The 16551-nt window shown below is 42.9% G+C and overlaps 1 protein-coding gene across 1 annotated transcript; it reads left to right on the forward strand.

The window, feature by feature from the left end:
• The first annotated feature begins 1094 nt into the window (after positions 1-1094).
• Positions 1095-16445, forward strand: ACTR8 (actin related protein 8). The gene is made up of 13 exons (XM_005896465.3): positions 1095-1353; positions 5145-5315; positions 6695-6805; positions 8435-8539; positions 8823-8996; positions 9512-9605; positions 9814-9946; positions 11589-11742; positions 12524-12619; positions 13244-13384; positions 14327-14591; positions 15145-15308; positions 16099-16445. Exons 1-13 carry the CDS (start codon positions 1231-1233, stop codon positions 16240-16242), a joined length of 1875 nt encoding a protein of 624 aa, XP_005896527.1. The 5' UTR covers positions 1095-1230; the 3' UTR covers positions 16243-16445.
• The last annotated feature ends 106 nt before the right edge of the window (positions 16446-16551 follow it).

Below are 16551 nucleotides of genomic sequence, written 5' to 3' on the forward strand. Positions count from 1 at the left end.
TGGTCTTTAAAATTACGGACTTCAGTGCTATCTGCCAATTTTAGTTCTAAAGATGCTACCTGTTGGCTTTAACCCCATCTGAATCCAGGTAACTCTTCTTTCACTAGAATGAAAACTATTCGGTTAGGGATTTTTCTTCTTTATCCCAGTGCTTTGAACCGTGGCTACATGTAATAGGCACTGAAATAGTTATGAAAAAATGAATAGTACAGACAATTCTGTGTGTCTTTGGATCCAAGGTGTTCAGGTAAAAGTATTTTTGTATCCATTTGTAAGCATTTATTCAACTCTGCCTGGAAATGGGAGTGGAGGGGCATTAATACACTGGTTTGTATGAAGACCAGATCACAGGAGGACAAGATTGGAAGCAGGGAAGTGCGTTCAGAGGATGTTGTGTTCTAAGTGAGACAGTAGATTGGACTAGGTAATGGTGGTAGGAATGGAGAGGTGGTTGCATTGAAGGCATATTTGAGAGACTGTGGGATTTGCTGATGGATTTGGTTGTAGAAGATGTGGACGGCTGAAGAAACAAAGTGAAACTGGATGGTTTAAGTGAGAGTAGATATATGGGGGATCAAGAGTTCCATCTTGTGTATGTTTGCAATATCTTGTAGACATCTAAGTGGAGATACTAAAGAAGCAATTGGTTATCAGGGAGAGATCCAAACTGGAAATACATATTTGGGAGTTCTCTTCATATTTAAAGCCATGAAACTGGATCAAGTCTTACAAGGGGTGTAGGGAGAGAGAGAGATGTGTGTGTATTTATATACATACATATATATATATATATATATGTATATGCCCTAACTCCCCAGGGAATACTAACATTACTAACATCCGAGGCTAGACTGAGCACAGCCAGTGAAGTACGAGGAGAACTAAAATTATGTACGTTATCTGAGAAGCCAGAAGAAACACATGTGAGGTTTAAGCGAGATGCTAGGTATCCCCGATTCAACAGCAAGTACACAAAACACAAGTAGGTGGCCGACACGCTGCAGCCATGACCAATCGCATCAGCATCCGCCCAATCCACTCCCCACCCCGCCCGCTCCGGGCGGCTCCGCCTCCGCCCTTCCGCCTTCCCGGAATCCTCTGGGCCGACGCCTGGCGGCCACCTTGTCTGTGTGCTCTCGCCCAAAGAGGTATCGTCTGCGCAGAGACCAATTCTTTGGCACTCGCGTCGCGTCACTGAAGCTAGAGACTGCAGGGGCGTCGGCGGCCGACATGACCCAGGCGGAGAAGGGAGAGGCGGAGAACGGGAAGGAGAAGGGCGGGGAGAAAGAGAAGGAGCAGCGCGGGGTGAAGCGACCCATCGTGCCCGCGCTGGTGCCGGAGTCGCTGCAGGAGGTGAGGCGGCGGGGGCGGGCCTCGGACTCGGCTTCCGGGCCCGGGCGGGGAGCTGGGCGAGGGGAGGAGACTGGCGAGCCGACCCGAGGCTTCGGGCCCTCACCTGGGTGGGTGGTGCAAGGGGGTCATTTCCCGTTCGCTCCGAGGGCTCTGGGCAGATGGCCAGGTCACTGCGTCCCCGCCGGTCGCCCCCAGCAACTGCTGTACGAGCCCCTTCCGGACCGTGAGAGCAGGACAAGGCTGTCACTTTACTGTCATATGGTTGAGGGAGCCGACTGGATGGTGTGTAGGGGCCACGACAGTTCCACTCTCTAGGATTCTCCCACTTTGAGAGGAGGAGGCGGGAGGAGAAAGCTCCAGTTGAGTGGGGGCAGTAGGTAACAAGGCCTGATGTGGGATGGCTACATTGTTGTTCAGCACCATTGATGTTCAGTCGCTACGTCGTGTGCGATTCTTTGCGACCGCATCGACTGCAGCACACCAGGCCTCCTTGTCCTTCATCATCTCCCGGAGTTTGCTCAAAATCAGGTGCATTGAGTTGGTGATGCCATCCAACCATCTCCTCCTGTCATCCCCTTCTCCTCCTTTTTTTCAATCTTTCCCAGCATCAGGGTCTCTTCCAGTGAGTCGGCCCTTCACATCAGGTGACCAAAGTATTGGAACTTGAGCTTCAGTATCAGTGCCTTCAATGAATATTCAGGGTTGGTTTCCTTTAGGATTGACTGATTTGATCTTGCAGTCCAAGGGACTCTCAAGAGTCTTCTCCAGCACCACAATTCGAAAGCATCAATTCTTCAGTGCTCAGCTTTCTAATGGTCCAACTCTCAAATCCATGCATAACTACTGGAAAAACCATAGCTTTGACTATATGGACCTTTGTTGTCCAACCAAAAGTCCTATCTCTGCATTTTAACGTGGGCTCTCTAGGTTAGTCATAGCTTTTCTCCAAGGAGCAAACGTCTTTTAATTTCATGGCTGCAATCACCATCTGCGGTGATGCTGAAGCCCAAGAAAATAAAGTCTGTCACTTTTTCCATTTTTTTCACCATCTATTTGTGCAGCTGACACCTAGACAAAGATCTAAAGGATATTTAGGAGTTAGCCATGGGGAGTGTGAGGACAGGAGAACATTGTGGAGAAGACCTGGGCCAAGAGAGCATAGGAAAGCATTGGAGGTGAGAATATCTGGAATCAGGGAAAAAGAGAGAGCAAGAAATAAGACTGGAGATCTTAAGAGGGGTGTCATCATGAGAGTGGTAAAAGGCAGAGCGTGGCCTCTTCTGAAGGGGAACTTTGGAAGAGCTAGCCAGACTCCGAGCTGCATGATCAACTCTTTTAATCCTCATAGTAGCTCTCTGAGGTAGGAACTTCAGTCAGAGCCAAGAAGTGGCACGGTCTGAATTTGAAGCCATGTCTGTGAATCCAGAGCCTGGGCCCTTACCCACTGCTGGAATATTTGTTTACCATCAGTCAGTCATGGAGCACCTTTTGGTTTTTGCATGTCCTCTGTGGCACCTCTACTGTTATTTGCAGAATGCCTTTTTTTTTTTTTTTCCTTCTGAATCTTTTCTTAAGCAATAACGTCCAGGAAATGATATGTAGGATTCACTGGCTAGTTACTCTAATATGTTAAAATAAATATGTAATTATTAAAAAGTCCTTGTCCAGACTTTGGAAAACTGTATTTACTACCCCAGAGCTTCCCAATCACTGTCCTGCAGACTGTGTGCCATTGATGGGGTACAGGTGTCCCCTACAGCAGGCTTCCCAGGTAACTCATTGGTAAAGAATCAGCCTGCCAAGCAGGAGACGCAGGTTTGATCCCTGGGTCTGGAAGATCACCTGGAGAAGGAAATGGCAACCTACTCCAGTATTCTTGCCTGGGAAACCCCATGGACAGAGGAGCCTGGGGGACTACGAAGCAGCCCTGTCGGTTTAACTCAGTCTCCTAGATATGTGTTGTCTGCCGTAACACACAAAAGCCTGAGGAGTCTGCTGAATAGCATCAGGCCTTTGTGAGAATGGTGCCATCACCATGCAACAGATGACCTCTGTGCCATGCACTGGGCATAGAGCAGTGAACGAGACAGTAACAGTCCCCTCTTACATGAAGGTTTTGTCTTCTGGGAGAGCAGTCAGTAAATCATTGTAAGAATGACAAGTGTCATGAAAAGGAGGGGTGCCCTAAGATTTTATTACAGCAGGACAAACACGCCTGGTCTAATGACAGTTAACTTAACACCTGAAGGGAAGAGTAAGATTTAAAAGGGAGAAAGAACACTGCAGACAAAAGGAAGTGCCTTTGTGCAGGCCTGAAGGTCAGCACTGTAAGCTAAGAAATCAGGAGACATCTGGATTTGGAAGACCAAAGAGACTGAAAAGGAAGTAGTTCTAGAGTAAAGCTAGAGAAATAAGCAGGGTCCTGATCTTGGATGTTCTGAACTGTATCTTACCAACAAGTTACAGAAATGTTTTGAAAGGGGGCAGGCCAGGAAGACACAACTGTAGCCAATGGGTGGAACGGACTAGGTGCTGGCTGAGGAGTCGTGCTGGAAAGGCCATTCTCAATGCAGGCATCCATTTGTCAGAAGGACTGTTGGAGTCTCTTTGAGTCCCCCCTGAGTCCCTCAGCGTGTTTCCATGGTAAAGGTTCCTCAGTCACTCAGGTTATGTTCTTCTCCATTGAGAAATCTGGATCTAAAAGCCCACTGTCTCAATTTGTGCTCCTTGGTCAGTCCTTGGTGACTGTCGCCCAAGAATGGGTGGTGAAAGGCAGACATCCGAGGATAGAATTGTGAACTCCGGCCTTTTAACTCCAAACTCTTACCAGATCAGGTAAATAGCACAGAGTCAGTAAGGGTAACGTATTTAAAAAACAGTGACCAAAATACAGTTTATGCTCATTCTCGAAAGTGGTTCCTGTATTGAGCCTTACTTTCCAGCATTAGAAAACAGTGATTCTGTTCTAATACTACATTTCTTCCCTCACCTACTCAACCAATGTTGTCATAGCTGAGCGATGATATTGATTACCTCAGGAGCTTTTGTAAATTGCAGATTCCTAGGCTGTCTCTCAGAGAAGGCAATGGCACCCCACTCCAGTACTCTTGCCTGGAAAATCCCATGGATGAAGGAGCCTGGTAGGCTGCAGTCCATGGGGTCGCTGAGGGTCGGACACAACTTCACTTTCAATTTTCACTTTCATGCATTGGAGAAGGAAATGGAAACCCACTCCAGTGTTCTTGCCTGGAGAATCCCAGGGATGGGAGAGCCTGGTGGGCTGCCGTCTATGGGGTCGCACAGAGTCGGACATGACTGAAGTGACTTAGCAGCAGCAGCAGCAGGCTGTCTCTCCCAGGAGATTCTGAATCAGAAAGTTTGTAGTGAAGCCTTAGGGTCTTTTTATTTTGTTTTTTTTTAACAAGGATCTTTAGGTGTTCAGATTTAGGGAACCCAGCACTTCACGAGTCATAGTATTCCCCACACTCTTATTCCTTATTTGTCTTCTTTAGTAAATGGAAAGTTCTCTAGTGGCTGGGACTTTGTCCTTGTCATCATTGTACCTGTAGTGCTTGGCACAGAAACACCCTCAAATCATAGCTTGATTTGCACTGGGTACTTAGGATTTCATTCATTTAAACAAAGATGTGTTGACCTTTGTGCCATGAGTCAGACCCTCGAAACACAGATACAAAATGAGTTTGATAGTCATTACAGGAAACTAACGTCTTTAAGTCTGTTACCATCTATATTATTTTCTAAAGTCACACTCCTATGTTTTATATTTACAGCAAATCCAGAGCAACTTCATCGTTGTCATACATCCAGGTTCCACAACTCTGAGGATTGGTCGAGCCACAGACACACTTCCTGCCAGCGTTCCTCACGTCATTGCACGAAGACACAAACAACAGGGGCAGCCACTGTACAAGGACAGCTGGCTGCTCAGGGAGGGACTAAACGTAAGTCAGGGTGAGGACCTGGAGGGGTGCCCCGGCAGTCCAGGGGTTAAGACTCCACTTTTGCTGCCAAGGGGCCAAGTTCAGTCCCTGGTCAGGGAACTAAGATCCCACAAGTCATGCTGTATGGACAAAACAAAACACCACACACACACAAAATGTAGGACCTGGAGCAAAAGCCCAAGGCTGTCGCCTTGGGAGGGCTTAGATACTCAGTGTATGGCGTAATCTTGAGCAACATCTTCATAGCTTTAATGTATCTTAACATAATGACATTGTTCAGGGTTACAAATATAATTTTTTATCAGAGCTAGCAATTTCAGATTGTACAGAAATAATTGTAACAAAAGAAAATTAATTTTTATAACCCATCAGGATGAATTGGGTATTGAAGAAGCTGATTTTTAGTGGAGGATACAGAATTGTCACTTTCTTAAAATGATGCATCCAGGTGTCTGTTAACTGACTGCTGTATTTTTTCTTCCAGATATTTAGATTTTATATTGAGCTTATTTTTTCAATCTGTAGCAAATTGAATTCCTCCAATAAGTACTTGTTATAATCTTAGGTTAAATCATAATTTAAAGGCAAAAAGTAAATATGTCCTTGGGGTCATTTACTTAGGATGCAGTAAGTGTCCTATTTTGCAGGTGATAATTAACAGGAAAATTTTTCATGATAGGTATTGAATATGTATATAACATTATAATCCATTTTTAAGCTTTAAATCAAGGGTAGTTTTAGGAACTTGTAGTTTCTATAACTCTGATAGTAGGCCTTAGGGTTTCCTTTTCTAGCATAACTAGCAAACCATCCTTAAGTCCATTTTTAAGCTTAACTATAACTTGACAATGTAAGGGTTTAAAACTCACTTATATCCTGGATCTTCTAATTCTATCTTAGGGACTAAATCTCTGGAGTAAAAATAGAAAGAAAATAAAATAATCTTTTCAAAAGTATTTATGGAATGTTCTTTTCAATATCACAGTAACTTGAATACTCATTAACTAAGTGAAATAACACATGTAGGAAAAAATATTGCTATAAAATTGTAAGCGTGAAAATTCTATCAATATATGGAAGAGTCTTGAAATACTTGGTAAGTTTAAAGTATGCTATGCTCTGATATTAAGTCAAAAGTCCCTTGAGGTATAGAAATTTGCAATAGTTGGTTTATGGTGATGGTGCTTTTCTGATTTTTTTTTAAATAAATAATAAAAAGGTTACTTTGTATTCTTAGGGTTAACATATGTGACATAGTGAAGGACAAGCTTGTTGATGAGGGAGCATTTCCTCTTGCTAGATTAAATTAGTATTTTGCTGTTACTTTCTCTTTTTCACTAAATCATTGATGCTGTTCATCACTGTTTCTTTTCTGCCAGAAACCTGAAAGTAACGAACAAAGGCAAAATGGCCTTAAAATGGTGGACCAAGCAATATGGTCTAAAAAGATGTCGAATGGCACCAGACGGATTCCTGTGTCCCCTGAGCAGGTTGGGTCTCAGCTCTTTGTTCAGATTCATTCCCTGACCACTGCTATTATGTCGTAACCATTCGTGGGCACTCCCTATTTCATTATGCAAATTATTAAAGATGGGATTTTCTTTAAAAAGGAAAGAAAACCATTTATAACCACCTGCAGAATACCTAAATTGGTGTTACAAAAGTCTAGGCAAGCCAATTTGTAAGGTAGTGTTTCTTACGTCAAGTTGATGAAAATTTAGTTACCTGTGAGTCTTGAGTATATTATTCCAGCATCTTGATGAGAAGCTGTATTCTTACACGTTTGTCCTTTTAGTGTGATAAACCAGTACTGCTGGGGATGGACACGAGTCTGTGTCCAAAAAGTTCCTTCAGTTTTTAAGTAAAAATAAAAGACAAATTGTTCATTTTTACCAAGAACTTTACTGAACAACGTGTTCACTGTTTTGTTCCGCTGCCTTCTACTGTTTTTCAAGCAACTTCATAATTCTGTCTTCCCCAAATTTTTTATCTTTCTGAGCAAAGAACTGTTCTAAGTGCCTTTTACAGACTTCCAGGGATCTGAAATTTTTTTCACTAAAAATTTTGTGAATAAAATAAATGGAAATCTAAAGGTGCAGTGTCTGGTGAAAACAGTGGATGAATCAGAAATTCCCATCCAAGCTGTCGTAGTTTTTCCATATAGAAAAACATGTGGTCTTACATTATCCTGATGGAAGACTGTGCATTTTCTGTTGACTAATTCTGGATGCTTTTCAATGAGTGCTTCTTTCAGTTGGTCTGATTGGAAGCAGTACTTGTTGGAATGAATCATTTGGTTTTCCAGGAGACCATAATACAGGACTCCCTTTCAATCCCACATCAAAGCAGTTAAAATAACCAAGCTGGTACAAATATTACTCATTGCTCGATTGGGATATTTTCAGTATGTTGGCTCTCTCTTGCATGGTACAATGTTGATTATTCTCAAGTAATGTCTCAGTTTGATTTCTATCAACTTCACTGGTCTACTGGACCAGGGAGCATTGTCCAGTGAGGAATCTCCAGTGCAAAACTTTGCAAACCACTTTTGACACATTCGATAAGTCATAGCACCTTCTCCATATTACTGCACATATCTTTTTTTGCATTTTTACCTTTTTTGAAATAACAAAGCATACTATGCAGAAAATGTTGCCCTTTTCCCCCCATCATCAATATTAAGATGGCTACACAAAAATTCACCCGTTTTGACAAGTTTTTGTTTTAAATGCACACTGATGTTACAGCTGTCACAACATAATCTAACAGTTGTTTTGAATAAAGTTAAAGACAGCTAACTGCTACTTGAGCTGTCTTACAGAAAAAAACCAAATGAACTGTTTGGTTAACCAAATATATAAATTTATGTTCACGTTTCAGCAGAGTGCAATATTCATTTTAGACTGGCTGTGAATCACAGCCTGAGGGTTAACATGATGGGAAAAATCAAGGTTGTGGAAAAGGGCAGGAGAGTCCACTTGTGACCAATCCCTATTTTGCATCGATCTTGGATTCATTATTAAAATTTGCCACTATATCTATTCTGTGAGAGGAGAAGAGGACAGCCCCTTTTTTTCTTGCATAGACTCAGAGAATTTTCTGATGTTCCTTTGTTTCAGGCACGTTCCTACAATAAGCAGATGCGACCCGCGATTTTAGATCACTGCTCTGGAAATAAGTGGACAAACACATCTCATCACCCTGAGTTTTTGGTGGGAGAAGAGGTAGGAGACTTGTTTACAGTGAAATGGAAGAAGAAAATGGAGGTCCTATTTATAAAATCAGTGTGCTTTGCCACCCAGTTCTGGTTGTTCCCAAGCATTCTGTAATCTTACCCTGAGGAACAGATAGTCACACTGGCTCCTAAGATATTAGACACTCCACTCTCAACATGAGAACAGTCAGCAAATGTTAATGATAACTTCTGGCCTTTGGTTTTTGAATGTGAATCTGGGAAACCCTGAGAGAAGAGTTCTAACAATGTATTCATCTCTCCATCATTTCCAGGCCCTGTATGTTAATCCTTTGGACTGTTATAATATTCACTGGCCTATCAGAAGAGGTCAGTTAAATATTCACCCAGGACCTGGGGGCTCTCTTACAGCTGTTCTGGCAGATATTGAAGTAATATGGTCTCATGCAATACAAAAATACTTGGAAATCCCACTGAAAGATTTAAAGGTAAATGGAAATTCCAAGTTACTGGATTGTCTTTAGAAATTCTTGGTCAATAAAAGTACACTGTTCTTTGTAAGACAGTGTCCTTGAAGCCGTCTCCACTTTAAGGTGTTAAGGATATCCTTTTCCTTCACTAAATTCCCATCTGGTGCTTTCTTTTTTTCCCTCATTTTGTTTGGTTTTTGGTATTTCTGTTGCTCTGCAGGCAGCAAACTTGCTCATGTTTATACGTTCTCTCTGGACCTTTTTTGGACACATCAGTTGTCTTATTTTTCATTTTACAAGTTTTAAATAATTCAAAAGGAATAAAAGGTCCACAAAACTTCAACTTTTTTTTTTTTTTTTTAATATAAAACCTAAAAGATAGCAGAGAGCTTTGAGCTTTTACTTTGGGCCTCTAGCCATTGCTGCCGCTGCTTTAGAGAGAATTCTCTCTGAGGACAAGTGTGGTGAAATTTGTTTTGACCTGATTTGAATATTAACCATTTAATCTTTTTCTCCTTTGTTCTTCTTTTTAGTATTATAGATGTATCTTGTTAATTCCTGATATCTATAATAAACAGCATGTGAAAGAATTAGTGAATATGATCCTAATGAAGATGGGTTTTTCAGGTATGTCTGTTATTCCAGGGAAACCTGCCTGAAATGAGAGTGTTTTGTTTTTTCCTGACACAGTTGATTTAATTCACTGCTTGACTGAAATGCTTATTCTGGGAAGGTCATTGATGCTTGCCTGGGGGTTCCTAGACTTTAACTAGATATTTGTTATAGGATCTTCCCTGCTCCCCAGCTGATCACCCCTCTGCCTTTTGTTTTTCAGGGATTGTGGTCCATCAGGAGTCTGTGTGTGCCACCTTTGGAAGTGGCTTAAGCAGCACGTGTATTGTAGATGTCGGAGACCAGAAGACAAGCGTGTGCTGTGTGGAGGATGGGGTCTCTCATCGGAACACTCGGTGAGGAGCTTGGGAGGTATTCTCTGCTTCCTCTTCCTTTACAGCCTATTCAACTAGAAGCATCTTGAGTTAGAAGTTTTTTTAAGGAATTATATGTTGACTTTTTTTTTTTTAATGAAGCCACTGAGATTGTGGAAGTGCGAATTTGAACAAGGCTATAAACTGGTGATTTCTGCTATAATAAGGCTATAAACTGGTTCCGTTGGAACCCTCTGACATGATGAGCCCAGGCTTCCTGGGTGGCTCCGTGGTAAAGAACCTGCCTGCCAATGCAGGAGACACAGGTTCAGTTCCTGGGTCAGGAAGGTTCCCTGGTGAAGGAAATGGCAACCCACTCTAGTGTTCTTGCCTGGGGAATCCCATGGACAGCGGAGCCTGGCAGGCTACAGGCCATGGGATCACAGAGAGTTGGGACACGACTTAAGTACTAAAAGCAACAACAGTGTGAGCTCACATCATTGGGTTCATGAAAGCCCTAGTGTGTGCTGTGTGCTTTCCCGCAGAAGTGTGTATGTTAGCTCTGTGTCTTTCACTGTTGTGGCAGTCACACTCACAGCAAAGCTTTACATAGGCAAGTCATTTAGGGGAGACAGTAGGTTTTTAGGTCTAAATTGTCTAGCTAGCATTTTGAGTATTTGCTTTTCTCTCTCTCTCTCACTTTTTTGGCCACCCTGCATAGCTTGTGGGATCTCAGTTCCCCAACCAGGGATTGAATCTAGGCCACCGCAGTGAAAGCTCAGAATCCTAACCACTAGGCCACCAGAGTCTCCTGAGTATTTGCTTTTCTTGTCAGATTGTTTTTGATCAGTGAACAGTAACTTGGTGGTGGTCCAGTCCCTTCATTACATTATCACTGATAGAAGATTTAATAAAGTAACTAGCCCAGCAGGTTTGCAGCTTGCTTATCTGAGACAAGCCCAGCACAGGTGAGCATACCAGGTAGTGCCTATGACCAGTTCTCTGCAGCATTTTGTGCTTCCAGGATGGCTGCTTCAGGATGATTTTAATTCTTCCTGTCACTCACATAGGTAGTTTGACTTTTAAGGCATAGAAACAAACTTAACAGGGTCTAAGCAGTCCTGGAGAGAAGTTAAGCTGCTACCTCCTAGGTTACAGTGCACTCTCAAGCCCTGATTGAGTTGTTTGAGCTCCTTCATTTGTATTACCTAATGCCATTGCTTCTTGAAGTACAGAGAGAACACTGGACCCCAGGTCTTCTACCACTGAAACAGCACAGCAGTGATCCCTCCAGATGGCAGAAATGTTCAGTGAGTGGCTAGTAGTCTCAGAGTTTTTCTCCCACAAGAGAGATTTGCCTTATGATGTTATTCCTTGTCGTCTCTATATGCCAGTAAGCGTAGATAGGCAAACAGCTGTCATATGCTATACATATGGACCTAGAAATGAGCTGGACTTAATGTGTATTCTGTCTCTTGGATTTTTTTGCAAGTAGCATTTTTTACTTGATGCTCACCACTGTTTTTTTTCTAGTTTCCTTTCTCTCTCCCTTACATCCATTCTGCCCTTTGATTCTTAAACTTATCCTTACAACATTTCTTGAAACTTGCTGCTTTGCTGTGCCTAACTGAGTTTTTGGAACACCCTTTGCATCTTGTTAGCTGCCCTTTTCTCTTGACTCTAGGCTCTGTCTGGCATATGGTGGATCTGATGTGTCAAGATGCTTTTACTGGCTGATGCAGCGAGCTGGCTTCCCTTACAGAGAATGCCAGTTAACAAATAAAATGGATTGCCTTCTTCTGCAGCACCTTAAAGAAACTTTTTGTCATTTGGATCAGGTGGGAGCAAAATCAAAATTGCTGATTATTTTTGTTTTCAGGGAAAATTGAAGATGTTTAAGGATAATTAAAAAATTAACAGTACTGTGCTACCTGTTCAACCCAAGTTGATAAAACCTTGAGGCTGAAGCTCTTAAGAAGTGAGAGATTTGGTAAGGTCAGACCCATACAGAAGTATCTCATACTCAGGGAAACACAGCTAGTTTTTTCTTAAGAGAGTAGATTTCTCTCTTCTTAGGATCTGTGATCATTCTAAGGATAAACATTAACCTTTAGATGTAATGAACAGCAGCAGGTAAATACATAGTTACAGACAGTTAATAAAATGGTATCATTTGAAGTACTTTCTTACTATTGTGAACAGTCAGCATTTAATCGTTGGTGTATATGAATTGCTACCTTTTTATACTGTTCATTGTAGACTTCTTTTAAAAAATCTTGTTTGAGTAATAAAATTCTGAGTAAAAAATTTTTTGAGAAATGTACAACAGGGTAACATTTCCCAGTTATTGAGGGAATTTGCTTGTTGGTTTGGACATTGTTTGTATTCGTGTATATTGATAATGAAAGAAACCAGAAATACAGATAGTGGCAATTTCAGAAATGTTGAAAGAGAAACAAGGTACAGTTGAAGTCCTGTTTTTTAAGTTCCAGTGGAAGTGGTAGAAAGTTGTAGTGCAGCCCTTTCGTGGGTGAGATTTAGACCGCAGAGAGGCTTGTCATTTGTAGAGTTTGTGTGCACTTTTCCTGATTGACTGACAGCATCTTTCCCCGGATTTAGGACATCTCTGGGCTTCAGGACCATGAGTTTCAGATTCGACATCCAGATTCCCCTGCCCTTCTTTACCAGTTTCGATTGGGAGATGAAAAACTCCAGGTAACATATGGGTGTGTATTTCCCATGGGTAGAAAGAAAGGCAGCCAGGTTCAGTCAGACTGAGAGAATGTGTATTTGCTGGAAACCTCATGAAGTCAGAATGCCAACTGGATGTAAATTAGCTGCTAGCCCAACATTTAAACCCCTGATAGAGTATAGATCAGAAGAGATCTGAGCCATCTTTTTAATTAGCCACTATGTGAGGAGTTGCTATTTAGAGAGAGGCACCATTCTGGGAAATTATAAAGTAGTTGCAGTTCAGTTCAGTTCGGCCGCTCAGTCGTGTCCGACTCTTTGCGACCCCATGAATCGCAGCACACCAGGCTTCCCTGTCCATCACCAACTCCCAGAGTTCACCCAGACTTACGTGTAGTTTACTAGGCACGTATTTTGCATTCACTTTGAGATTACTCTCTCAGGTGTTACATCACCCATTCAGTTTGGTGATGAAGCCCATTACACACTGAAGAAATAATGCTCCTTCCAAAAGAGAATGCTTACCCAATCCAGCTTACAGGATCTGACCTGCCAGTTTTGTTTTTGGAAGGACACAATTTATTTAACGGGTCAGTTTTTTCAGGAGGCAGTAGCCTTGATTGGTCATTCTTTTCCGTCCCCACCCAGGCTCCAATGGCTTTGTTTTATCCAGCAACTTTTGGAATCGTTGGACAGAAAATGACAACTTTACAGCACAGATCCCAGGGTGACCCTGAGGATCCTCACGATGAACAGTACCTGCTGGCCACGCAGAGCAAGCAGGAACAGGTCTGCGGTAATTCGGGGTCACAGGAGATAGTTTTGTGCCTGAGAGAGGTTTGCCCACACTTAATGGATCGTTGCAATGACTGCAGTCTGACAGTATGCTACAGCTGATACTGTTTTTAGGACCATAGATGAAGTCTACATTTAAAATCCAGATGGCAGATTTCTTTGTTCAGCACACATCTATTTTCAGAATACTACTCCACACATGTAAAAGTTAATTTAATGATGATGCTTCCCTTTTGGTGTGTATTATTTCTGAACTTTTCCTCTTTTGAATATTTGCTCAGTAGTATTTTCAGTAAAATCTCACCTATTTTTTTTCTCACCTGTTTTTAAATTATCACATGAAAGGTGGGTAGGCACAGGCAAGGAACTGAATGCCTTTGTCCAGAGCTGATCCTAGTTGTAGGATGTCTGCTGCAGGGGCACAAAGTAAAGCTCTTATCTGCCAGTGAAACAGCAGCTCATGATGGAGAGAAGAGGGCTGTAAACCTGCTCTGGTCTTTGTTCCTGTCCCAAAACTGAGCATGAGATTGCTTAGATAAGGTCTGAAAATGAGGACCCATGACAGCCACTGGCCCAAGAATTCCACTGAAATAACTATACTCAAAAACTCAGGGGGGAATAGTTCATCAACGTCAACATTTCAGTCTTAAAATCCAGCCAATATTAGGAAAGTTCTGTGGTCTGCCCTGCCAGCCTGGGGTTGCCTTGGTTTGTTAGCATGTCCTCGTCTTCTGCATCCACCCCACCCGGTTATCCAGGGCGGGGATTGGGTGCTAGGTTGCACGCTGTGGGGTGTTTTCTGTCTGCGGCACAGGGACAGGCCTTTGTTTTATAGAGTGTCCAGCAGTGGGGTGGGGAGGGGACATCCAGCTGGAGAACAGTGATCACTCTCATAGTCGGACCATCCATTCGACTCTCCTTTTGATTGATTTAAAGTCTGCAAAAGCTACTGCTGACCGGAAGTCTGCATCCAAACCCATTGGATTCGAAGGGGACCTTCGTGGCCAGTCCTCTGACCTTCCAGAAAGACTGCATTCCCAGGAGGTGGATCTGGGACCCTCCCAGGGAGACTGTTTGATGGCTGGCAATGATTCTGAGGAGGCTCTCACCGCACTGATGTCCAGGAAGACTGCCATCTCGCTGTTTGAAGGGAAGGCCCTGGGACTGGATAAAGCCATCCTCCATAGCATAGACTGCTGTTGTAAGCATATCTGGGGAGCCGGGAGCAGGCAGTTCCGGGGTTCAGGCTAGGGTGTAGTTTTATCCTGCAGCATGTTCATTCAAAAGCTATTGAGGACCTACTTTGTGCTGCCATTGTCAGGTATTAGAATCTGATTCCTGGCCTTCTTGAACATAGAACCAAGTACCAAAGGCCAAAACAAGTCAGATTACCACATAAAGGCATTCTAGGTAGAAGAAGCAGCCTGTGTAAAGGCCAGTGTGACTGGGGAGCAGAGTGAGGCTGTGGGAGGGGCCGGTACACACCACACTGGACTTTGTAGCCCCCTTAGAGGTTGAGGTCCTGATCCTGCTAGTAGCAGGGTTGGGGGCGGGGCATGTGTGGGGACAGCAGCTTGCTCAGGTTTTGTGCTTTGCAGGGTTCCTCTGGCTGCATTGTAGCATCATCGAAGATAGGTGGGGGAGAGCGCTTTGAGGGGCTCCTGCCATTATCAAGCAATAGATGATGGTGGCTTGGCCTAGGGTGGTGGTAGATACAGAGAGAAAGCATGAAAGGGATTTCTCTGTCTTTTCAGCATCTGATGAAACCAAAAAGAAGATGTACAGCTCCATCCTGGTGGTGGGAGGTGGTTTGATGTTTCATAAAGCCCAAGAATTTCTGCAGCACAGAATTCTCAATAAAATGCCACCTTCATTCAGGCGAATTATTGAAAATGTAGATGTGATCACAAGGCCCAAGGTATGTTGTACATGGTGCAGGTCAGACTCTTTTCCAGTGAAACAGCATTATTTGTAGTTGTATGTGGACAGAGAAAATCCTGGGAGGCATGAGGCTGTGTGTGGGGCACTCTCGAGGGCTTGGGGCAAGTAGAAAAATGACTTTCAGCAGGTCACACAGATGTGGTGGAAGGAGCTCTGGACTCAGGGACTGGATTACTGGCTTTCAGTCCCTGCTGTGTTCTCCAGATCAGCATGACCGACTTCTGACTTTGTCAAAGGACGGGGTGGGCAAGGAGAAGACTGACTGTACTCACACTGTCAACTAGAACAAGTCCATTTTCATCTCTTTCGTATTGAGAATCTGCTGGGCCCTAGACCAGGTGATCTTCAAGGATCTTTTTGGTTTGAACTGTCATGGAAACCATAAACACAGCAATTTAGAAACAGATTGTGTCTGTATTTTATCATTCTCACTGACAATTCCGGGGAATATTTCTGTTTAATTCTCATTCAGAGGGAGATTCATTCAGAGGGAGAGGTTATGGGATATATTCATTCCACTCAAATTTCAAAATAAGTTATTTCCTTAGAAATGGTCTGGCCTATAGGGACTATTAGTGGAATAATAGTAAGTAGTGAATAATAGCATCTTCAGTAATAAAAACCAAAAAATTTTCTTGTGAACTGAAATAGAAAATATCTGTGGTTAGTTCATAGGTCCTGCATGAGTCTGCCCCTAAATTCCAGTAAATGATTAAGTATATGTCTTGTCCGTTTTCATTGAAATATCTTTGTCATTTCTTCTCTAGGACATGGATCCCCGGCTGATTGCCTGGAAAGGAGGGGCAGTGTTGGCTTGTTTGGATACCACACAGGAACTGTGGATTTATCAGAGAGAGTGGCAGCGCTTTGGCGTCCGCATGCTACGAGAGCGAGCTGCTTTCGTGTGGTGAGATGGACAGAAAAGTCGCTGTTGAAGACCAACACAGACCTTGTGGTATAAAAGACTTAGTATAATTTATTGACTTAGGTGCTTTTCAGTTTCATGAAAATAAAGGAATCTTAACTTTTTTTGGTTGAACACATTACATTGGTGTAAAAAAATAAGCTGCTTTTGTAGTCAGGACATTTGAGAATAAATATGAACTTAGTCTTCCGTGGTGAATTTTCCTGCTCTTCCTCGGGGTCTCAGACTCCCGATGATGTCTGTTGCTGCAGTAGAGTGGCTCTCAGGTGGTGAAGCCCTTCCTTTAGGTTGACTT

The sequence above is a fragment of the Bos mutus genome, chromosome 22, assembly GCF_027580195.1.
Source record: "Bos mutus isolate GX-2022 chromosome 22, NWIPB_WYAK_1.1, whole genome shotgun sequence".
NCBI classification, from domain to species: Eukaryota; Metazoa; Chordata; class Mammalia; order Artiodactyla; family Bovidae; genus Bos; species Bos mutus.

Bases quoted from the DNA above. Each gene is read 5' to 3' on its own strand.
- ACTR8 (XM_005896465.3), top strand. From the start codon at position 1,231: ATGACCCAGGCGGAGAAGGGAGAGGCGGAGAACGGGAAGGAGAAGGGC. The intron at 1,354-5,144 runs GTGAGGCGGCGG...TTATATTTACAG, and splicing joins TGCCGGAGTCGCTGCAGGAG to CAAATCCAGAGCAACTTCAT. The intron at 11,743-12,523 runs GTGGGAGCAAAA...CCCCGGATTTAG, and splicing joins CTTTTTGTCATTTGGATCAG to GACATCTCTGGGCTTCAGGA.